The 25,446-nt window shown below is 28.0% G+C and overlaps 1 protein-coding gene and 1 pseudogene across 1 annotated transcript; one reads left to right on the top strand and one right to left on the bottom strand.

Annotated features, from left to right (window-relative positions):
* The window catches only part of LOC111281595 (wax ester synthase/diacylglycerol acyltransferase 6-like), a 42,401-nt pseudogene extending 29,231 nt beyond the window's left edge, over positions 1-13,170 (top strand).
* Positions 13,171-13,307: 137 nt separating this feature from the next.
* Positions 13,308-14,618, bottom strand: LOC111283075 (transcription factor bHLH162-like). The gene is made up of 3 exons (XM_022871463.2): positions 14,425-14,618; positions 13,981-14,325; positions 13,308-13,860 (listed from the first exon to the last, which is right to left on the bottom strand). The coding sequence occupies exons 1-3, from the start codon at positions 14,596-14,598 to the stop codon at positions 13,720-13,722; spliced, it is 660 nt and encodes a 219-aa protein (XP_022727198.1). The 5' UTR covers positions 14,599-14,618; the 3' UTR covers positions 13,308-13,719.
* Between the last annotated feature and the right edge of the window lie 10,828 nt (positions 14,619-25,446).

Below are 25,446 nucleotides of genomic sequence, written 5' to 3' on the forward strand. Positions count from 1 at the left end.
GCTAAAACTTCCTTAATCTCTCAAATAACTTTTTAAGATTAGCCACATGATTTTCTTTTCCATGGGATTTGGCAATTATGTCATCCACATACATCTTTATTTTTTTATGCATCATGTCATGGAATAGAGTTACCATAGCTTTGATAAGTTGCCACAGCATTTTTCAAACCGAAAGGCATAACTTTATAACAAAATGTTTCCCATAATGTCACAAAAATAGTCTTCGCCATATCTTCTTATGCCATCTTGATTTGATTGTAAACCAAAAACCCATCCATGAATGAAAATAGAGAATGCCTAGCGGTATTGTCCAATGAGGTGTCAATATGAGGCAATAAGAAGTTGTTTTTTGGACTTGTTCTATTTAGATCCTGATAATCAACATACATCCTCACTTTGCCATCTTTCTTAGATACTAGAACTATATTTGTCTCCCATTCAGGATATTTAGCCACTTCTAAGAATCTCTTATCAAATTACTTTTTCACTTATTCTTTTATCTTTAATAACATTTCTGGTTTCATCCTCTTTAACATCTGTTTGATTGGTTTGCACTTAGGCTTCAGGTAGCTTATATACTATAATTTTAGTATCTAGCCCTAGCATATCTTGGTACAACCAAGCAAATATATTCACATATTCATGTAGTAGCTTTATCAACTCTTGCTTTATTAATGATGGCATTGAAGTACCAATCTTCACCTCTTTTTTAGTTTCTTCATCTTTTAAATTCACAACTTCAGTGGCTTCTTGATGAAGCATAATTTGTTTCTCTTCTTGTTCCATTAATCTCAATAGTTCTAGGGATATTGCATGATCTTCCATATTCTCTTCATCATCAAGTTCACTAATACAAATAGAATTTTCAAAATCAAATCCTAAAAAATTATCATGATGATTTTTACATTCATTATTTGAGTACCTGAAAATGAGTGAAATGGACAAAACATAAAATGATGTATAATAATGCAAGGAATTGAAATGATCGAGGCAAAAGAAATGTCATAAATGCATTATGCTTGTCATTTATTCAATTGAAAATAAGGAAACAAACACACATACAAGACACTTAATGCTTTTAACCAAAGCATTTAGATTAGGTTCAACACATCACTTTGAAAAAAATTTAAAAATAACAGATAGCTCTTTAACATGACAATTCTTTAGCTCTACACCAGAAGGAGTAAGATACACCTATGGACTTTTTGTATCTTCTTTCACCTCTCCTTCACTCACCATCTGTATTGAAAATTCAACAAATATATCTTCTAATGATGGTATAAGCCTATTCTTTATGTTTCTTATTGGATCTAGATAGATATAACAGGCTGATATGAAAGTTTCATAAAGAGGAGGAAAAGACAAGCCTTCAATTTCTACTTCTTGCCCTAGAAAATGAACCAACCTCTTTTCTCTTATATGAACTTCATTTTTCGTTTTTGAGTAGGCCTGTTTCTTAAACCAAACCGATCATCTTTATTAGGTATCATCTATAGTCGTTTTATCCCTTGCAAGTCAACCCACAATTGTTACTTTTTTCCTGCCACTTCATTAAATGCCATCTTAGAGCTCTGGGTCAACATGAAATAGGCACCTTTGATCCTTCAACTACATAAATTGCATTACCGAATTCAAAAGATCTAAATGAACATTTTGGGACTTCCTCAGCTACTTCAACATATAATGCAATTGATAATTTAACCACCAACAAATCTTCTTCACCTGCAATAATGACCATCTTTTTATCAATAATGAATTTCACATTTTGATGCAAAATGGAAAGAACAACTCCTGTCATGTGAATCCATGATCTTTTTAAAAGACAGCTATAGGAATGAACGATATCCGTGACTCGAAAGATTTTATCAAAAGTGTAGACACCTCATTTTATCCTTTTTTTTTTTTTTTAAATAGGCATAGAGCCCAATTAAAAATTTATATTCTTAGCTTCAATTTTTGTTTAATTTTACTTTTTTTATTTAATTTTACTCAAAAAAATGAAGTAATTTTTAATGAAATCTGATGAAAATGATTTTGAGAGATTTTTAAGGATTTAATTTCAAAATCAATTTATTTTAAAATCAAATCAAATCGAATCACATTCAACACAAATTAATCGATTGATTTGCCTTATTTAAAGGGGATTAAATCCTTATAAAGAACCAACCATTAAACAGACAAAAAGGGGGAGGAAATTTTTTTTCAATAGTTGGCCTCACATACTGCTTCCAACAGCCAACTTAGATAAACGAATTCAAAAGTAATTCAGCAATAGGCAATTTGCAGAGACATAATACAAGTAGTCGATATTCAATAGCAATCTTAGTCATGAAAGCTAGAGGAAGAACCAGCAAGCACTGAAAAGTAATTTTCAAACCTGAAGTCAGCATGTACAGTTTCAATAACCATTGAGCAAGTAACAACTCAAAAGTAGTACCCAAAATTAGAAGCAAAGATCACAATCAAAAACAGAATCAAGCACACACCAACCTAGCAAAGCCAAAAAAAAAAAAAAAAAAACCATACCCAGTCGATCCAAACCCATACCCATGATTTACAACATCAAGCAATCAAGAATAAAGGCAAGCAATTTTCAACAACCAATCATCCCAGTTTTCAAAAGCAATTTACAAAAACATAATTCCAGAAACTGAACCCCAACCACAAACAAAAACTTCACAAACCCAAACCCAAAAATACAACTCAATTCACAACAGAAACTTAGCAAAAATAAAACAATTTTTGGCAGCCACGGTTTGGGTAGTGAAACATTTCGGTTCTTATTTTGGAATTTTTGTAATGGGGTTTCAATCGATAAAAAATGGGGTTGAAAGATTTGAAAGAAGCTTCTGGCACTGGCAGCAACTCGCAGAGGTGCAAGGCCGATTGGTGACTGGAAACAGTGGTGATGCGCAGTAGTTTGGTAACAGCAAAGGGCGATATCAGTTCTCATCTTTGTGTAGTGGTTTTCAACAAAATTCTAGGTTTGCTAGGCAATCATTTTTTTTTTTATTGAATTTCCAGAGAAAAAGAGGACAAAGTCTGTTGAGAGAAAAGCAAAGAATGAGAGAAATGGCAGATTTTTAAGGTTTCTATTGGATGCTGAAACGGTGTCATTTTGGTGCTAAGAAAGAAGAAGATTCATTGACTTAGATCTTGATGAGATCCATAATGACCCGACCTGGTTAGATTTATTTTATCTTTTATTTAATTTTATCTTTTATTTAATTTTTACATATTTTTATTATTTATTTATCAATTTATTTTATTTTTTATTATTATTATTTGTTGGCATGATTTTTATATCTTTAATTTATTTTCATGTAATATTTATTTGCATGATTCATTATTCGCATTATTGCATGATTATTTATATTATTTGTATGATTAATATATTATATTATTGCATAATTATAATATTATTGTATGATATTTATATTATTTGCAAGATAATTTTTGTAGGGTAATTTTTGTATATTTAATTAAATTTTTTCTTTCAAATTATTTAAAAAAAAATATTTTCAAAAAAAATATTTTTCAATCCTACTAAATTATTGGATGATTTGCATATGAAATTAAATCTTAACAAACTATTGAAAGGTTTAATAAATTTTCTTAAAATAAATTTCCCAATAAAATCCTATCAAACTATTGAAAGATTTGCATTAAAGTAAATTTTATCAAACTATTAGAAGATTTTAGTAATTATTTATTCAATAAAATATATTAATAAATCCAACGACGGAACCTTTTTAAAGTAGGATACTAGTCTCTATGAATACTCTGAAGTAAGAGAATTACCTTAAATTACTACCAAACAATTTGAGTAATTTTAAGACCAATTTTTACTATTAAATATTTTGATAAATTATAAATAAATTAATACTTGGATAATCTAAAATCAAACTTATATCATCATTTGAATGGGCGCTGTGAAGATGCTATAACTTTCATTACACGTAACCATAATCTCGAACCTAAAATTTAGTTTAGTAGACTAGAATCTACTGTTTAAAAATACCTAAGTTAATCTTGGGACTTCTCTTTAAATATGACAAATTCTATTAGGTGACCAATCACACCTTAACAAAAAAGATTGGTGGCTACTCTTTTAATTTATATCTAGCAGTAGGTCCATAGATTTATATGTTATAACAGTTTCGTGACTCCATTGGGAAAATTGAGAGTCAAACCAATAAATGATTTCTTATTATCCAAGCCTAACCTAATAAATTTGAGATTTTTTTTTCTTTCGTTGTTTATATTTTATTTATTTATTTATTCATTTTCATATATTTATCATTCATTTGCACACGCATAACGTGAGCTCTACACCCGAATTTTGTCCCCTATGAGGGAGTAAAGCACTTATACTTTTGTGAGATTCATATTTTCGTATGGGCTAATGAAAAACTTTCATTCAAATCTAACCATTTCCTCTTGTAACCTATAATAGGAAAGGATTGGGATGCCTTACTAGTCTATAATGGACAATGATGTAAGAAACAATTTGGGAACCCTTAGACTATCAAACTTTTGAACCTAGCATACAAGTAAACCTTTAGGGTCCAAACTTAAGTTAGATCCATGCCTTCCCTTGTGTTAGAAAATCCTCAATATGATATATGACGGGACATTTATTTTACTTATAAATTTATATATTTTTTTTGCATACTAACCCTTTACGTTATCCTTTTGTATATATTATATTGTTCTTTGTATATATTACATTTACTAACCTATTTTATTTTATTGTATATGCATGCATTTACATCATTAAATCCTTCTTGTTGCATTCATGCATCTCTACATTCAATCTCATGCATAATCTGATGGTCATATAAACATCAATCTAAATTTGCACCCTAATTGTAAAAAATTAAGGTTCAAACATAGTTCGACTAACTTACCACAAGTACAATACTCAAGCTCAAGCAAGAAGAATAGAACAAGACAATGCAAACTACATTGAGAAGTTGGAGAAAGCCTAAGAAAAGCTTAAAAGGGAGTTGAGCAAAATTTTAGAAAAGCCATGCAAGCTAAACAAAGGGATGATTGTAAAGGAAGAGGCTAGACATAAAAACCATATGTTATAAAATGTTATTAACCTATTGTATCCCTCTGACTATAACACATATCATGCCCATTCCATTTAAGGCACATCACCATAGCAGTTCACATTCCCTATAGGGTAAACTTACATAGGAATGCCATCTACCCTAATTTAAAGGCAATTTCAAAGTTTTGCTAATCCTGTCTTTACTGAAAAGATAACAAAGTTAGTCCTAATCCCCACCTCAAATGACCTCAAGAAGAACGAAAAGTTGACATTAAAGGTGGTTGATAGTTTAGAGGACTCAAGGTCTAAACATGAGATAAACTTGTTGAAGGAAAGACTACGAGCCATCAAAGTAATAAACTTTTGTGGCTTCATGGATGCAGTTAGCCTCTGCTTAGTCCTAAATGATTCAAGGTCCCTGAGTTTGAAAAGTGTAATGGTACTAAGTGCTTGATAACACATGTCACTATGTATTATCGAAAAATGATTGCCTACGCTAGTGATGAAAAGCTACTTATGCACGTGTTCTAAGATAACCCCACTGGGTCTACTGCAAGATGGTATGTCTAGTTGGATAAGACCTATATTTAAACATAGAAAGACTTGGTCTGCTCATTTATTAATTAATACTACCATATCATAAACTTGGCCTCTGATAGCCTTTATTTACAAAGCATAGATAAAAAGACAATAGAGTCATTCAAAGAATATAGCCAATAATAAAATGATATAGTTACTCAAGTTCAACCTCCTTTGACTAAGAAAGAAATAACCGTATTGTTCATTAGCACCTTAAAAGCATCTTATTATAAAAAGATGATAGAAAATACAATAAAAACTTTGCTGACATGGTGATCTCAAAGGAGATTATTGAAATGCCATCATGAGTGACAAACTTGAGGAAAAAAAGGCCAATAGTGTTAAGAAATGTGGGATGGCTAAGAAAGAAGAAGATGAAGCCCAAGACATAAGTTTTGAGGGGCAACAATTCAGAAGTTATACTCAATATCCACCATATGTTCATCCTAGTTACTACTTAGCAACCAATAATATTGCACAACTCTCTTACCAGCCTCATTGCCTAATCTTGAATAACATCACTCTAAGTCCCTATCAATAAGTTTTTCAATCACCCGCATATGAGCCTAGTTTTGTTAGTACACCAGTTTCAAGGCATTACAATCAAGCTAGTAGTTTGGAAAGATCTAGGGACAACCAAGAGAAAGCATATGTTGATCATATTCCCATAACCTATACTAAGCTATTTTTAGAATTGGTCAAGAATGACCTAGTATCCCTAATCTTTTTGAAACCCTTGAAACCACTCTATCCCAAATGGTACAATGTTAATGTCACATGTGACTACCATAATAGGAATATGGGTTACTTTATAGAACCATGCCCTACTTTCAAGCATAAGATACAAAGTTTGATCCAAGCAAGCTCGATTAGCTTCGACAAATCAGGAAAATTGAATGTTAATAAAAACTTTTTATCCAATCACCCAAGGCCATGATTTTGAAAAGGCTAATTGAAATTACTTATCATCTTAGAATTTCTTGAGAATATGGATCTCTTTTATGTACATGGATTTCCTTTTATTTTTCATTATTTTCATAAAAGTGATAGATTTAATGCATTTTCATGTCATATTCCTCTTTTATGTGAATCACCGTTACATACGTTTACCTTCTCACATCCTTACACTATATCCATTCTTTGATTCTGAATTGTGAGTTTTCAAACAGTTATGACAATAATTTAGGATTTGATTTTAAAAACATCATTCATGATGATCCAATTGATAAGTTGAAACTATTGATTCATTGAGACTACTAAAAAGAAAGAAGATAAATGTGGTGAAGAATTTAAAAAATGATGTAACATATGATCTTTACAATTGGTCATTTACAAATCTACTCTTGATCAATAAATATTCTTCATTGAGAGCATTCATGTTCGAGATGAGAAATGGCCATCTTTCTTCTATTCTTAAAAAAAAAAAAAAATTATCCTTTACTACTCTATTTGAGCTTGTTTAAATTTTTTTTAAAAAACCTTAATCAAGGATCACCCTCACACTGAGGGCAAAGTTTGATAAGCTTGTTTATCCTTAGTGATTTCAGAGGTAAAGCCTTATTATGTTCAAATTTTTCTTGAAAAATGATAAAAAAAGAGAAAAAAATGATGGAGCAAAATATCAAGGTGCTCTATATGAAAAAATGATCATTGGTTTGAGTACCCTTCAAATACAATTTTGGCCCATTTCATCCACTTCTTTCATAACCCCTCACCCTAGTCTACATTAAATCCCTTAAAAGTCCATTTTGATCAGATATGAATACTCAAATTAAAAAATAATGAATTAAACCAAGGCATGATTTGCCATTGGATTGTTTAGGATTTTGATCGAAATATCATTTATGGATCAATGAAAAAAAGAAATAAAAAGAAAAGATGAGAAAGAGGTGCGCAAAAAAATGAAAAAATGAAAAACAAAACAAAACAAACAAAAGTATAAAAAAAAAGAGGAAAAAAAAAGAAAAAAAGAAGATTTAAATTGAAAACTCAAAAGGGTGATTTCAGTAGAGGTGAAAGCAACAAGAAATTGACTTCATATATAAAGAAAACATAACATTAGGAGTAATGATGAAAACTTTGATGCAATCTACATGCAAAATAAACCATATCTCTTGCACCCCTATACAAAAAAAAAAATCAATAAATGAGAAAAAGGACAAGGTTTTACATTTTTACATGTAAACTCAATGCAAAAACAAAAGAAAGATAGGAAAACAAAAACTCTAAGTATTTATAACAGCCATATATGAACAATAAAATAGCATATATGCTCAAAGAGGCTCCAAATTTCCAAACCTGTTTTTGCTAATGTCTTCTTTCATTTTCCTTCTTTTTTTTCCTTTTCAACAGTCTGCTATTTTTTTTGTTATATTCTTTTGCCTTTTCTTTCACGTTTTCTGCTTCATCCTTTTTAGTGACCACCCAATTTTGCACATTTCTTCTTCCACTGCGTGCCTAGTGTTTTTGGTTCCACTTGCTTTTCTTTTCTTCTCCTCTTTTTTTATTCTGTTCAGCATTTTTTGTTCTAGTTTTCTTTCAACTTTAGCTGCTGGCACCTCTTTCTTTGGTTGTTTTACTCTTTTTCATTCGTAATTGTTTATGGCGCTTTTGGTGTGTGTACTTCTAATGCATGCTTTTTGGTTCTTTCTTCTCATCTTTCTTGATTCTTCACGCCCAAATTTTTTTTTGGTTGCTGCTGTGATTCTTTTTGTTCTCTTTTAATTTTTTTTTTTTGCTTTTTTGCTGTTCCCAGTTTCTGTTTTCAAATTTATGCTTCCCTTTCCTTTTGTTTTGTTTTCTCAGGTATCTTTATTAAAAACTAGACTGGTTATTACCTCTACTTTTTTTCGTTTCTTACTTTTTCCTCTTTTTCCTTTTTTTCCTATTGCAGCTTTCTTTTTTCACTTTTTTATGTTAGGCTTTCCTTTCTTTCAGCCTTCTTCAACTTTTTTTTTACGAGTTTTTGCTTCCTTTCAACCTTTTCTTCTTTTTTTTTTTTAACATATTGCTTCCTTCTTCTCTAGCCCTCTCGTTTCTCTCTTTCACGTATTTTTTTCTGCTTGTTTCTTTTAAATTATTTTTGAAAAAAACTAGCCTATCATTTGGTTGTTGCCTTTAGGTTTTCTCTTATCCTTTCTCTTGCTCTCTTTTTTTTTTTTAGCTCATAAAATTACTCTCTTTTTTTCTTACTCCACTAGAAGCCTTCCTTTTTTTTTTTTTCCAGAGAATCCCTCCCCCCTCTTCTTTGGCAATCGACAGACATTTTTCCTACAAAACTTTTCACCCTTTTCTTTTTTGTTCGACTTTCTTTATTTTTTAACAGCCTTTTTCTTCTTCTTTTTTTATGTGTTTTGCTATTCTTTCCCCCAATCCTCCTTTTTGATTTTTCATACCCAGTTTATTTTTTTTTATTTGGTAAATTCCCCAAAAGAAAAAGATCTCATTCTTAGTGAATATGGACCCTTGGATGAGATTTCATCCAATGGTCAAAGTTTGTTTTTTTTATTCCTTTCAGGAAACCACCTTTGGCCATTGGATCAATATTAATAAAAGATCTAATGGTTCATATTATTCACTATATATGTTAGATTTTTATGCCTTCTAAACATATGAAAAGATCATTTTATCCCTAGTGCAAAGTTTTTTATATTCAAGCTATTTTCTTAGAAATCAATGTTTTTATGCTCATTTTTGAGATTTTACAACACCAAAATATATTAAAATATTATAAAATTGAGATATGAAAAATTTCATGAAAATCCAAGCTTTTAAAGGTCTAATTACAAAAATACCCTTATAAGGATATTTTAATAATTTCACACTTTTCGAGGTATTGCTATGATTTCAAATGCATCAAAAATCATAAAATATTATAAAATTAAGATCTAAAAAGTTTCATGAAAATATGAGTTTGACAAGGTCAAATTACGAAAACATCTTTTATAGGGATATTTTGGTATGTACTTCTTCCAGTGCAATAAAAATTTTTAATGTTTTAAAAAATCTTTAAATTTAATTTTAAATCACGTTGATTTTAATTAGACCGTGAATTTTGAGAATTAATTTGGGCTTTATCTATTTTAACCGATTTTTATGCAATTTTGACTTATATTGATCGAATTTGACCCAAGTTAACTTTGATTTTCTAAATAGGTTAATTTGTGGGCTTTTTTATGGTTTGTAAATGATCTTACTAAATGGTTTCGGCCCATGTTCACAAATAAACCCTGGGTCAATTATGTTAAAAAATGTTTCAAATAAAATTTGATGTCTATAGTTCTTTTTAAATCATATAAGAATTTAAAACCCTATAACCAAGTATGAAAAGACTAAAAAATTTTTAATAAATAGGTTTTGGTTTTAAGCCATCTCCACGTGGAGAAAACCAAGCCCAACTAAACTTGTATATATAATTTGGGGATAATGGATTGGTTTGCATTTTGTAGAGTCTCACCATAACATTGTTTAGTTACATGGGAAAGCTGAGGGTTGCTGTGGGAACAGAGAAAGACTACATAGATCCTCAAAAGTTGAAGTCATGTATCGAGAATGCTTTTGGGATGATGATCAAGGCTGCCCATCAAATTGCTTAACTATACATATAAAATGTGCCATCATGATCGTCTTGGAAAAGGGTATACAAAATCTGTGAGGGGGAACTGAATTTCATTTGACAAATTAACTTCTTTTTTTGTCCGTAAAACTTATGTTATTCTTCTTCTTGGATCGCCATTTATCAATTCAGAAACAGAATTCAAACGAATAAAATTAATGCATCATGATCCATACAGTTGCTGAGTTTTAATTAGTTTTTATGCTTAATTATTTACTTTTTCTTTTTTTTAATTTTCCTTACTTCATACAATGAATTTTGCTAGGATTCTACAGGTACATATTAATTGCACAACTAGTCCCTTGATTCTCGAATCCTAGAGTAGAAAGACTGACTTACTTGTCCAGATTCAATTTGACTTGAATTGGAGCATAATTTTTTAAATTCAAATTCAATCCGATTAAATTATTTTATAATTACAAATTATATTCAAAATAATAAAACATTTTATTATTCTAATAATAGAATAATAGTTAAATCTGCAGATTGGATATAGCTTGAACTTAAAAAAAAAAAAAAAAAAAAAAACTCAAAAAACCCAATCCAGTCAAGCTAGACTCATAAATACCTCTTCTACTTAAGAGCCATTGTTGCAACAATAATTAACAGAGGTAGGCGAGGACATTATTATCTACATTCATTGACATCACTTAATAGTCCGTGCAAAACATTCGTTAATAATATTAATGCCTCAATGCTCAAGCAATAACTATGAAGTGATTCTTTTTTTATTTGCATTTGGTTGTTTTGGTGAAAATGTATTGTCGTTTTTAAAATCTTTAACTATCATAAATGATATATCAAGAACCAAAATTTTTTTCTTAACAATTTTAAAGACGTTCTTTCTCGCAACGCAAGATGTCAGGTGAAGACATACCAAGACACTTGATCCAGTTGAAGGCGTCCAAATCCATGAAAAATGAGTTTCTTCTTTTCTTGTATTAAGATAAAATAAAATTTTTATATTCGGATAAAAGTATTTTTAATCTTATTTCTCTACATAAAGTATTTCATGATTTATTCGATTGATATAATATTTGATTATGAATATAATTTCAAAAAAAATATTTCTTAACACTTCATTTTGATTTTTTTTTTTTATCTCTTTACTGTCCCTGTTTTTTCTGGTCTCTCTCTACACCAAAAATGAAAACTCACACAAAAAAATTAAAATTTTTTCCTTTTTAACAATATGAATTCACTGCTCGAGAATAAACTCATTTTCTACTTAGAAAACCTACTAAAAGTTCCTAACCCCATTGTTTATATATCTTTTACAAGGTCATCTTCGAATCGCAAGAAGCTCAGCAATTTTTTTAAATTTTTTTTTCTTTTTGCGTCGCAGAAGTAGAGCAAAATAATAATAATAATAAAGAATATTAGAGACGTCTTTTATATATTAATTTAAATCCGAACCCAAGATTCTCGAGATATCAATTATTTTTTTCAGGTGGCTTGTTTAGAGACGGAAAGAATGGGTGGAATGCAATTCAGTATTTTTTTTTTTTAATCCTGTCTTTCATCTTTCCTGCTAATACATCAGTAAACAACTTCTTTCTTTTCTCTCGGTCTTCTATCTATACTAAATTGTTGCCTTGTCACGTTTTCATCTTTCCTTGGGAGACAATGTCAAAGCTATCATACAAAAAATTACTGATAGAAGATAGACTTTCTGAGAGTTTAGTTTTTTTCCTTTAATATTATCAAGTGAAGAAGAATTAAGAGATCAGATGCCAGAGTGACCATTTTGCCGTTCAAGTTTCAGCTAAACCTTGCAATCTATCCTAAATTGTGCATAATTGTTGGCAAACTTATGAGGCATGATTCAATCTTTAAGCACAAACATAAGAATTTACGGAGTTGGTAACAGAACATGAAACTCTTTTCCAGGGGATGGTTCCATCAGCTCTTGTCTTCTAGATACATAAACTCCACTCTCTTGTGCCGATACATAACAATTCAATTCTATTGTCTTCAAGATTTCTATTGAGAACTAAAACTGAATTAGGAAGGCAGGGTTCAGGTGGAAGAACTATAATATCAAATGCATAAGAGAGTGATTTAATTTTTGTTTGACAAAAGTGCTTTGTGCAGAGCAGTAGTAACATTGTGACAATTTCAGTACTCTCCCAAGATTTTAATTTTTACGTGATTAAGAATAAGAAAAATTACTAATGAGATATTGTTTAAATGACAAAAAAAAAGAAAAAAAAGAAATCTTTAAACTGTAAGATTATAGGATCAAGTGTAACAGTATATTTGTGGTTTTATGTTACCTTTTTTTCATGAATATTGTTTTGTTTGCATACGTTTTTATTGTCCCAAGTTTAACATTTCTTTTGAAAAGTCAAAGAAAGGTCATTTTTATATTTCCTAATTACCTTCAACTCTATAATTATTCACTTACTTGTTTTTCAGGGTAAGACTTTTTTTTTTTATTTAATTCTTATACAATATGTGATAATTGATTCTGATATCATAAGAAAATATATGTTAAAACAGAACTGTTAATCTCATATATATTAGAGTAATTAAGCTACAACCTTCAAAATGTTAAACAAATGGAATGAATTAGAGGATGCAATATGAGAAAAAGTGATATTGCAAGAGTTGTAATTCTTTTACCACGCATGCAGCATGAACCATGAACGGCTTGAGTGATCTCCCTGAATGTACTTTTGGATCTAGCTTTCATTTCTTCTTAATTTTTTACCTTCTTTATTTATGCTACTGTATCATCTGATCCATATATGGGCATGCATGGCATCTTCTATGCAACATTCTGCAATTACGATATCTTCGTATCTATAGAGACTGATCAGTTTCAAGAGAAATCAATGTCAAAATCTATTTTCTTCTCATTCAAAACATTGTATTAAGCACATCGCAGTAAGATCTAAATTGCAAAATCCTGCTTAGATCAAATTTAGGAATTTTTCTAATCAAAAGAAACTTAAGATTAATTATTATATTCCAACCATTTCACAAAACTTGTTATTAAAATTATCTTTTTTTTTCTTTTTTGAAATTTAAAAATTTTGAAACTTGTAACAATTAGACACATTAACCTTAATTGTTCATATACCAAAAAAATGAAATTAAAAAAGATAAAAGATAAAAACTTCTACAATCTTTGCTCTTACTCTCTAGAAACACTTCGAAAAGTTTGAAGTCCACTTAATTAATTAGTTATGAGCTCCATTAATGGACAAATGGCTGACAAAGTGATGAAGGAAACAAAGGGAATATCATTGCATCCGTTGTAAGGTTCATGATTTATATTACCCTGAGACAGGAAGAAAATTTTGATGCACCAGAAGGCAGCCTAGCTAGCTAGCTGTACAGTTGTCGAAATTCACTGCTACAGCTCTTGAAGTTTGCTCTCTTATTTTAATTAAGGTTGTGGTTTTATAGATTGCCTAATTGTGCATGATCGAGAAAGGGTATGTCAAGTCATGCACGTGAATTACATGATTGGGAAATCCCACTCTTCAGGATGGATTTCGTAGTCCCATAACTCTTTTGGCAATTCTTCTTCGTTGCTGGATCCATGCACAAACTTGTTCAGTTTCTCCTTTAATATTTTTGCTGCACCAAAGGCTCCAATCTGGGACCAAAGAAATTGAAAGTTCTATTAATTAGATTGCACAGCTTCTAATTTCCTCTTCGGGTGAACAAGAAGAAGAAACATCGATATCGAAATTGGAGAGAAGTGGTGGTTAATTACCTCAGCATGAACAATGTGGAAAACTGTATTCCCCACGACCGAGAAAGTGGCGTTGAGTACTTCTGCCTCTTGTTCATTAAGTATGCGAATCATCTCATAAAACATGAACTGACTGTCTTGCCCAGTAGTCAAAACCACCTCCATAGCAGAACCCTTTTCGTTAATCCTAATTTCAGGAGATTTCAAGTTCACCGTGGTTTCAGCTGCAGTACTATCGGTGCATCTATAAGATCTCTTTCTTCCCATTAGGCTTTCCTTCTTCTCCCTGGATTCCTTCAACCTTGTTTGCACGCTCTTTATGTAGTTCACGGCTTCATCTATTTGATCAGGTAGTGACAATGGCTCCTGCAGTCAGTATCCACGTTGAAATGAAAACTCAAGATCAATAATTCTGACAAAATTCAGATCTCCGGCATTAATCTTATAAAGACAGAAAAAACAAACCTTGGAATTGTGATGGGGGAGCAGAGAATTGAGCCTGGAGTACAAAATCTTCATATGAATTCTCCTGTTCTTCTCAATGATCTTCCTCTCAACCTTAGCTGAAGAACAACGAGACCTCTCCATTCCCTTATTCACACCCAAATTAAGAACCAAGCATTCCATTTGAAGTTCCATTGGAGTAGATGACTAAGCTGTCTAACGTTGGTTTATATACACACACAAACAACGGTGGCTAAACAAAAGATATGGCAAAAAAAGTGCCAAACGCCGAAACTTCGATGAGCGAGTAAAAAGGGGATTACGGTGGATGATGGAAGGGAAAGGTATCAAAAATGAGAACACGTAGGCGTCGTCACTTTAGTTACATCAGCATCAGCACTGGGGTAGGCCCATCCCAGCCCAGCCGACAATTTGGAATTATTGCTCTTTAAAATAGTACTTACACGTGCCTATCTCGTTACTTTTGCCTGCCTTCCGTTTCAGGAAGCCGCTTATTTCTTTATTTGATCTTAACTTCTAAGTCTTCGCTTTTGCCACATCCATCCCCTTTCTTGTGCGTGAACTTTTAATTTTTGAAACTTCGCAAAAAGGCCAAACCTTTTTTTTATATCTTTTTTATTTTTATTAAGTTTTCATTTTATGAGGTTTTTTTATATTAGAACTCAAGCTAACAAAATTGCTTTGACTCCAAAAATAAACTTAAAATGATTAGAATATAATAAGTTTAATTCAAAATTATTTAAATTTAAACAATTTGAAAGGTTAATCTAAAATAATTTAAAACTCAATTGGTTGATTTTAAAACAATAATTTATATTCAAAATTATACAAATACGATGATTCAAATTTAAAAATTTAAATTTGAAATAATTTAAATTTTTTGACACAAAATAATCCCATCCAAATCATCCAATCCAAACTTGACTTGAATAATCTAATTGTTACTTCGAGATATATACTAAATTATAGTTTAAGTTAATTTTATAATTTCACAAAAATGAGTGATGGATTGAAAAAATAGTGAGAGAAAGTTAATGTGTGTGAATTGCTAATGTAGAGAATTATGTTATAAATGATTTGAAGATGCATGTATATAATCAATGATTAATTTTTTTCAGCTTGTCACGTTAGGAAAATAGTTGGAAAAAATGGGAAATTTTTTTGGGTAAAAGAAATATGGGTAAATTGGGGCTACCATGTTTTGGCCTGCAAAAAAAAAAAAAAAAACTGAATAGACGTTGCTAATGAAGCAAAATTTATCCCTGTTGGCTTTGACCTAATGTTGACATTGTATCAAGGTTAGCTTGTAATCGATGGAGCCTGCCCAATGCAAAATAGTATAAAGGATCAACTTGGCTCTTAATTGGAAATTCAAAACTTAACTCGATGAATTTTATTTTTTTAATTTGTATTCAACTGAAAAAAAAAAAAAAGTTTAACAATTTAAGTTTGCTCAGTTAAATTGGTGATAAAATAAAAAAAAAATTTCAATTAAACTTAAACTTAATTATTTATATTTGAGTTTGAATTGATATGCTCTTTTAAATACAAATATTTCATAATAAATGAGCAACGGACTTTGATTCAATCGCTCAAGTTTTTTTTTTTTTTTTTGTTTTTGGGATGGTTGATTTTGTAATATTAGTGTTACAGAGCAGTATGTTTATTTATTCAGGGCTTAATAACCAGAGAATCCAGGAGCAGGAGGACCACCAGAATCGTTTTCCTTGCTCAACTGGGGCCCCGGAAGCAGGGATACGTGTCAACGGGACTTGAAGACCAAGATCTTTGCTACTTTTACCGTAGAGGTTTGACCTTGGAAAACACTGTATGAATTACGGCTCCACCAATTAATACACTACGGAGTTGGCCCTGACTCTCCTTCCATTCAGTGTTGACTTTCAACTTCCAAGTTCTAAGGTTTCATAGTAGTGCTTTCTTCAGTCATAGTATGAACAGAAAAAACACAAAGTCGGGCTGGCAAGCTCCTTGGAAGTTCGTAGGCAATTCCATTGAACCAGCAGGTTTCCGACTTTATCTTTCTCTCTCTCTCTCTCTCTCTCTCTCTCTCTCTCTTATTTTAATGCTGTTAATGACTTTTTCATCATTTCTTGGAAATGGGCATGGGAATTGGGAACGTTTTTTTTTTTTTTTTTTTTATGTCAATTGTTATGATGGATGCGGAGACTTGTAATATTGAAAGCTTAAGTCAAGACTAATTAAATGCAAATTTATTAGATTATATAAGATAACCCTAAAATATGATCCTTTAAGCAGTCATTAAATAATATCATACTCACTTGCAATCTTAACTGAAAACCCAAATTAACAAAAAAAAAAAAAAAGACAACATGGCGTAGAGCTTTTTCCATCTATTGGTGTTTTTTTAGGAACATTTCACTTTTAATTCTCTATTTTATAATTTTATAATTAATTAACTACAACAAATGATTATGTAAACATTTACTACTTAAAAATATGAACTTCATATAATGTTTTGATATACCTTATATAATGTTAAATTATAATTAATTAATTATATTATAATAATTATAAATGATATACTTTCAGCTTTTATACTACCTTATTCTTCTTATATGTTATTAATCCAACGATAAAATGTTATGTTCTATTCATATAAATCATGCATATCAAAATTTAAATTAATTAAAAATATATATTTATTTTTGATAATTTAAAATTTTTAATCTATTCTATAAAATAAAATATTAAGGTATTTTACATCGATATAATATAGATATCAAATTAACTTGAGATATATGTGCATGATAAATCATGAAGCTATTGTTAAATCTAAATATTGATTTCTTAAAGTATTATTAGTACAAAAAGCTATAAAAGAATGTAAAAATAATAAGTTTTATATTTATGTAACTTGATCTCTCATACAATACATATATAAGGGATAAACTTATATTAGTATAAAACTTTTTAATTTTACATAATTTTTTAATTATTAATTTAAATAAATTCAAGAAATGATAGAAACAAATAAAAAAATGATTTAATCTCATTTATTAAATTCTCATCCCTTGAATTTATTGAAATTAATAACTAAAAAAATATAAAACCAAAAAGTTTACACTGATATATATATATATATATATATATATATATTGAAATGGAATTTTTTTTTAATGGGGACTAAAAAATCACATTTTAAGATCATACTAATACACGCATATTAACTTCCTAAGTTTTGGTTGATGATTTAATAATGAGATTTAATGAAATAATGACATTATCCAATGTAAAATTAGTGCAAACATTATTATTATTATTATTATTTTGTAATTGTCTACTATGTCCATTTCTTTATTATGTTTCAAATTTATTTACTCAAATGTTTTATTTTTGCATTAGGATTAAGGTCAAATTTCTTTTATACTTTATTTTTGTTAGACTCTTTCATGTAATTTTGTTCATTTTTTAAATTAACTTTACATATCACCGAAAGATTTAATCGCACACTTGAAAGATAATCTAAAATGTTAAGAGAATATTTAAATAATTAATTTATACAAATTCTTCTTAATTTAGATCATATGTCAAAATAGTATTGCCATAAATTAATAAAATAATATTTCCACTTATTCATAAAATTTAAAAACTACAAAATGAACCAAAAGGTCTTTAAAAAGCCGCAGTTTATCAATTATAAAAGACTTATTCAAAATACTCTGTTTTTCATAGAAATAAAATACATTCAAAGAAGACTCAAAAAGACATTGGTCAGGCTAGTTTTAGAGAAAAAGTAAAATAAATTCGTATTCACGTACATGAGACTTAAAATTAACCATTTGTATTTATATATAATTCCTTGAAATATTTCAGTATATTATTTTTATATAAAAAATCAATAAAATTAAAAATACAGTGACAATTTTGCTATTTGAATTAATAAAATATTTTGGAAAATATTCCAAATCTATTACTTTTTGTTCAAAATTAATGAAATAAAAAGTACAGTAAAAATTCAACTTAAATTAAAATATAATAACAAAATTAAATATTTAGCTATATATATATATAAATAAAAGTTGTCTCAATTTTTATTCACAATTTAAGTCATATTTTTTTTCGTATTATTTTTAAAATATATATTATTGATTAAATTTTTATCGATAATAATGAAAGTAGATACTAGTAGATCCATTTTGGTGCACCCTAATGTTGTTTTAAACCATTATAGGTTTTGTGTTGGTAAAGAAACAATTAGCAAAGTAGTCAAAAGTTTTTTCTATTAAAAGTGAGTGGTGCTATTCCACCATACCATACCCTTCAGTCCGTGTGGAAGAACCTTTTCATAGCTTCAATGAAATTTCTTGTAGTCAGTCAATAGTACAATCAAATATATACAGAAATTCTAAAGATGGGAGTTTATTTCTTCAATATTGCTTCAAGTCTCTCTTTGATTTCACACACATTTGGAAAAGGAGATTATATGGAATTGGATAAAGTATGCACTGTTTGGAGTCAATCGTCACTTTAGAAAAAGTAGACACTACGTAAACCACCCAAAACACTCACCGTTCAATGGTTTTGGTTTTTGCTTTATACTAGAATATATATATGATGCCCACTTTACGTGGGGTTTTTAAAAAAAAATTATTTATAAAAATACTTTTAAATTAAATAATAAGATAAAAAATAACAATAAATTTTATTCAGAAAATGGATGGTAATAATAGTATAATAATAATAATTATTTTAAAACTTTTTCAAATTAAAAAAAATAACATAAAATGAAATTTTTTCACATAAATACTGTGCAAAAGCTGCTTAATTACGAATCAGTCTTCAATTCTTTTTATTTCTCTAAAAAACCAAAAACATATTTTTTTTTTTTAAAACTTTTCTGGTCTTCTGTATGCCTTTACTTTGTTAACTCACAAAAGTCATGCTCTTCCGCAAAATAAAAAAATAATAATAATAAATTATCATTGGAACTAGCATTTTGAAATAATGAGTTTGAGAGAAGTTATTTAATTATATATATAATTAGATAAAAAAGATTTAAGGATAAATTAAAAATTAAAAAATATTAAATTGTCTCGAATTTTCTTCTCTTTCCCCTCTCTCTAATCTTTTTCTCTCTCCATAATTTTTTTTATTCTTTTTTGTACTGTTTTATCCCAAATTACCCAAAATAATTTTGTTTAGTGGTTAAGAAATTTAGGAATACTTGTAAAATAAAAGTTCCAATTCTCATCTTTTATGCAATGAAAAAAAAGTTGGATTTTAATCGTAATTGGTTAATATAATTATTTTTAAGAAATATTATTTAATAAATTTAATATTTTTTATTTTTATATTGCAATCTTTTTTTTTTTGTAAAAAAATAAATAAATCAAGTGTAATCACCTGGGGTTCCAACAGGCAGCAAAAAAATTGATATATGAACAGTAAATAAACAGTAGATCCAGGTCCTTTACTTTTAAATTGGTTACAGAAGATTCGTTAAAATTCATTTGTTTTAAATAATTTTTTCATATCAAAGTAGACATTATTCTCCTTTTATGAAATTAACTAGCTTATGCAATTAAACCACATCTAAAAATTGGCATTAGTATTCTTTCTCACTGCGTTGACCAAGGTTCTTTATATATAAAAACATACTATTTATACACCATTTATAAAATTTTTAAATTTTACAAATAGTTTTAAAATTATTATATGTATTTTTATTGTATTAGTTTTTTCTATTTTAATATATTTTAAAATGATATGTAATAATTATTTTGGCAGACTCTAAAAATTTTACTGATAATATATGAAATAAATTTTATATATATCAAATCTGATAAAATATAAAAGATATATGAATCAAGTCTCCTTTTTTAGAAAAAAATACAATTCTTCTTTTTCACTTACAATTTCAAAGGGAAATATCATGCGGAAAAAGGATTTATGTTTTTTTTTTTTTTCATAATTCTCAATATAAATGGTGAATATCAAACGTAATTTAAATTAACTAAATGAAAATGTTGATCATAATTTTTTTATAAATGTCAAGTATAGATGATAATTAACTATATTATGAACCTTAATTCTATATTTCTATATATTATTTATTAATGTATGCAAATTGATCCTACGCAGAGCAGGGGCCATATGCTACTAGTCTGGTTAATACTATATAAAACCTTGACCTTAAGGTTTATTTCGTTAAATGGCTGGTTTATTTCTTACTTTTTTTGTGATGGGACAAAACTTTCCTTCTTGAAATATAACTTATACTTTACGGTTGAATTCGGTCAGTTTTTCATTTGAGAAAAAAATGCAAACATAATAATAATAATAATAATAATAATAATAATAATATGATATCCTTATTTTATTGCAGTTTTTTTTTTTATTGATTCGATGTATTCATGTATGGTAAACTACATATAACATGAAATGTGTAATTAGTAATTTAGAATATAAATATGATCATAAAAACATTTTTATGGTTCATATAAACCAAAAGCTAATACAATAGCATAAGCCTCAATTCCTCTCTGTTAAAAGAAAAATCATACCCTACATCTACTTTTTGCTTCACCCTCCAATTAACACCCTATTTTCAGCCCTTAGCCGAGCCTCTATTTCCCAGCGCAACCCATGGCTAGCTCCCAACAAAACAACCAAAAAGTTACACAAGATTGCTTTGAAAATGTCCGAGTCATACCACAAAAATCTTAAAATTTCACCCTTATCCGTTGACCACATGTCAACACCATCTATGCTTGTACAAAACGTTCATTTTATTTTAGATTTTAGATTTAAATGGTAAATGTTAGACTTATTAAATTTTCATCGATAACCATTTTGGGGATGAATATTAAATGGGTAGATTTTTCTACCTCAAGGGCTGAAAATTTTGATTGGGCTTGTTAATTATTTTTTTCTTTGTCCATTTTTATGTATTGGGCCCAAATATTGTAGTCTTAAGCTCTCTCTCTCGTTATATCTATGCATTGGTCTTATGCCCGCCCACTTGTGTAGCCGATCAACCATTCAAGGTCCTTGATTATATGCACATACATAGAGTGCACACATAAATGAATATCTTTCAATGGATCTAATAATCTAAAATATATTATAGTAATATAACACGGAGATGATAATAAAATACAAAAAATGATACAATTTAAAATTTTAACAAAAATCATAAATGAGTTTAATAAAACTAAAAAATATATATTTTATATTTTCGTATTAATACATATTATAATATACGATTTTTCGTATAAAACATGATATAAATATACAAATTATCAATATTTTATATGATAAAAATATACAAATTATCAACTCTATCTTTCAACTAAACATATTTATATACATGTAAAAGGTCAAATTATGTCAAAGGTTTCTATGTTTTGTGAAAATTTAAAATTTATTCTCTATACTATAATTCATACAAATTTAGTCATTGTATTGTTTTAATTTGATAATTTAAGTCAATCATTAATTATGTTAATTTTTTATCATTAAAAAAACTGACGTGATCATTAACTTGATTATGTGGGCATTGACTTTGTTAATGTGACGTTGACTTGCTGACATACAACTTGAATAAATGAAATCAGTTGTTAAATTATATAAATAATCCTTGTATTTACATAAGATTTGAAATTTAATCTTTATACTTACACAAAATTTTAAATTTAGTTCTTCTAATATAAAAAAAAAAATTAGAATTTTTTAATATTTTCAAATATTAAATTTTAAAAATATTTAAGTTTCTCTATTATAAAAATATTTTTAGAAATATATTACTTTTAATTTTATATAATTAATTATTAATAATATCATATTAATAATATTATTATTATCATTGATATTAATCAATTATAATATTAATAATTTAAATTAATATATCAAAGCTAATATTATTTTAATTAGTTTAAATATATCATATAACAAAATTTATAATGAACCAAACTATTAAATAATGTTGCATTTGTAATGAATCCAAAATAAACCAAGAATGAAATTATCATTCCATCCAACCAAATAAAATAAAAAAAATTCAAACTAAGATTTTTATGAGAGACAAGCTCGTATCCATTTGAAAAATGAACTTTAAATGTTAATAAAATGAAATGAGGAAATGATTTATTTGATAAACCGAAACATTAAGATCATGTATTATAATGAGAACTTTCAACTTTCTTAGATCTTCGCAAAAAGAACTTATATAAATAATTATGTTAAATTAAATAATAAAGTTAATTCTAAAACTACTTTAATAATAAAGTTAATTCTAAAACATTGAGTTTATTAAATTACTTTAATGTATTTAGAATCTTGAACCCAAATTTGATTATAAAATCATTAAAATATTATTTAATTTAAAGGAATAGAAACACTATTTGATAGATAATTTTATCCTTATGAGATGGAATTACAATTCTAATTCATTTAATAAATTAATAAAAAATAATAATTTCATTAAAATTAGATAATGACAAATTTTTATCATATATTAACAAATTTGTGAGAGATTTTTAATAAATTTGTATAAGATTTTTTTTCGCCTAACCATAATATACTACAACTATGACAAAAAAGTCTGATAAAATTAGTAATAGATTTTATATTTATGATGGAATGCAACAATAAATATTGATGAAATTTGTAATAGTTTTTCATATGGGTGACAAAAAATTGAGATAAATTTAGTGACACTATATGAAAATTGTGATATATTATTGTGATAGATTTTTCAATATTATGATAGAGTATTGTGATAGAATATTGTAATAGTATTTAAAATTTAATATTTTTAACAAACTAAAAAATTTCTAAAAATTTCAAAATATTTTTTGTATTAGATGGGCTAAATTTCAAATTTCATACGAGTACAAAGCTAAATTCAAATTTTGTACGAATACAAGAACTACATTTCAAATTTCGTATAAGTATAAAGATCATTTGCATAATTTAATAACTAATTTCATGTATTTCAATTGCCATGTTAGTAAGTTAATAACACATTAACAAATTCAATGGCACGTCCATAAAATCAATGCCCATGTCATCAAATCAATGCCCATGTCATCAAATCAATGGTCAAGTCAGCATTTTTAACAGTAAAAAAATTAATAAAGTTAATAATTAAAATAAGATTATGAAATTAAAATAGTACGGGAAAAATTTGTATGAATTATAGTATATGGACTAAATTTTAAAATTTTCAAATGCATAAAGACCTCTAGCATAATTTGACATATATTAAATTATGGTTTTTGAAAGTCATGAGATTTGGATTGTGCCATTAAAAGTGCATTTGGTCTGGAAGAATCCACAAATCTTCCCACAAAATCTTGATGGTGGGTAGTTGATTCTCACATTTAGTTCAGAGTAATCCAATTACAAGGAAAAATGTTATATTCCCAACATTACCCAAAGCCCCAAAATTAAAAACCCACTTCTCCTTATAGTATTCTAAGATTTTGAGGGGAAAGTTACCTTATTTTCAAATTTGACCTAAATAAAAAATTTATTACATAGTCGTTACTATTTTGAAAAGCAAGTTAAGAAGTGACTAAAACTTAGTTATAGGTTTTTTTTATAAACAATATAATTTTTTTATTTTATGTTGCAATTAAGTTTCTTCCATTAAGGCATTTCAAGGAAGAAATGCCTTAATTGACAAAAGCATCAATTAAGGCATTTCAATGAAGAAACGATTTAATTGATAATTTATTAAAAATTTTTTTGCTCTTGAAGAACATGTTATGACATGAATGATTTTTAATCACAGTCTAATAAAGATTGAAGTGTCCATCAATTAAGGCATTTTTTCCTACAAATGCCTTAATTGTCAAATATTAGAATTTTGTTTTCCCTTTTCTAATATTATGTTCTAACAATATGATCATTGTAATGTCTAATCGTAAAGTAAAAGAACCTATATTTTATACATCAAATAAGGTATTTCTGTTTATGAAATGCCTTATTTGATGTCTTCATCATGTTTCAATAACCAATACATTTCTATTTTTATCTCAACATATCTCAACTCAGAGTAAATATTTTTCTCTTTGAACCAACTTCAGTTTCAACATTCATCATTTAATCTTCATCTTGTTAAGTTTATCTTCATTTTTTACAAAAATATAATGTGTATACTTTCTGATACCTATTTATCTAATCTGCATTATTTATTGCATTCCAATATTTTTTTTATATATTTTTAAATGTTGTTTGGATTTGGATTTTTGTTTCCAATATATCAAACTTGTTTTGTGGTTTATTTGTTTTAGCTCCTTTATCTAGAGATGTTTTGTTGTTGATTTATAATTTTCTCTGATGATGTTTGATAGATTCCATGTAGCATATGCCAAGATTTGCTTTTCATTTATGTTTTCAACTTTAATGAGATTCTATCTTATAAACATTTATGATTGGTTTATCATTAAAAACAAAGATGCAATTGGTTACAATGATTACGATGTATTTGAACCAAATTGAGGCTTTATTGTATGTGTTATATCTTGTTGTTGTAACTTTATTACATATGAATGTTAGAAAATCACATAGACTATCTTATAGTGAAAAATCTTATAATAGGCTATATATTGAGAGTTAAACTTAAATGTAATGATCTTTGAGAGCGATAGATAGTATACAAATAATACTAAAATGGACAAGAGAGTTTTTATAAAATTATGTCACTTGCTTAAAATAGAAGGGAGATTATAGTCATTTAGATAGATGTCAATAGAAGAACTAGTTATTAGTTTCCTCCACATCATTGCCCATTATACAAAAAATAAGGTTATGAAGCGTGAAGTGACCCGATTTGGAGAAACGATTAGTAGACAATTTCATTTTGTGTTGAATTCTATTTTAAGACTACATACACTGTTGTTTAAAAAAACTGAAAGGATACCATAAAATTTAATAGATAATAAATGAAAATGGTTCAAGGTTTATTTGAGTGCCTTAGATGGGACATGCATTAAAGTCAATGTAGACGCAGTTGACAAGCCTAGATATACGTTT

This window comes from Durio zibethinus, chromosome 5 (genome assembly GCF_047325235.1).
Source record: "Durio zibethinus cultivar Kanyao isolate XHJ-2024 chromosome 5, ASM4732523v1, whole genome shotgun sequence".
Classification (NCBI taxonomy): Eukaryota; Viridiplantae; Streptophyta; class Magnoliopsida; order Malvales; family Malvaceae; genus Durio; species Durio zibethinus.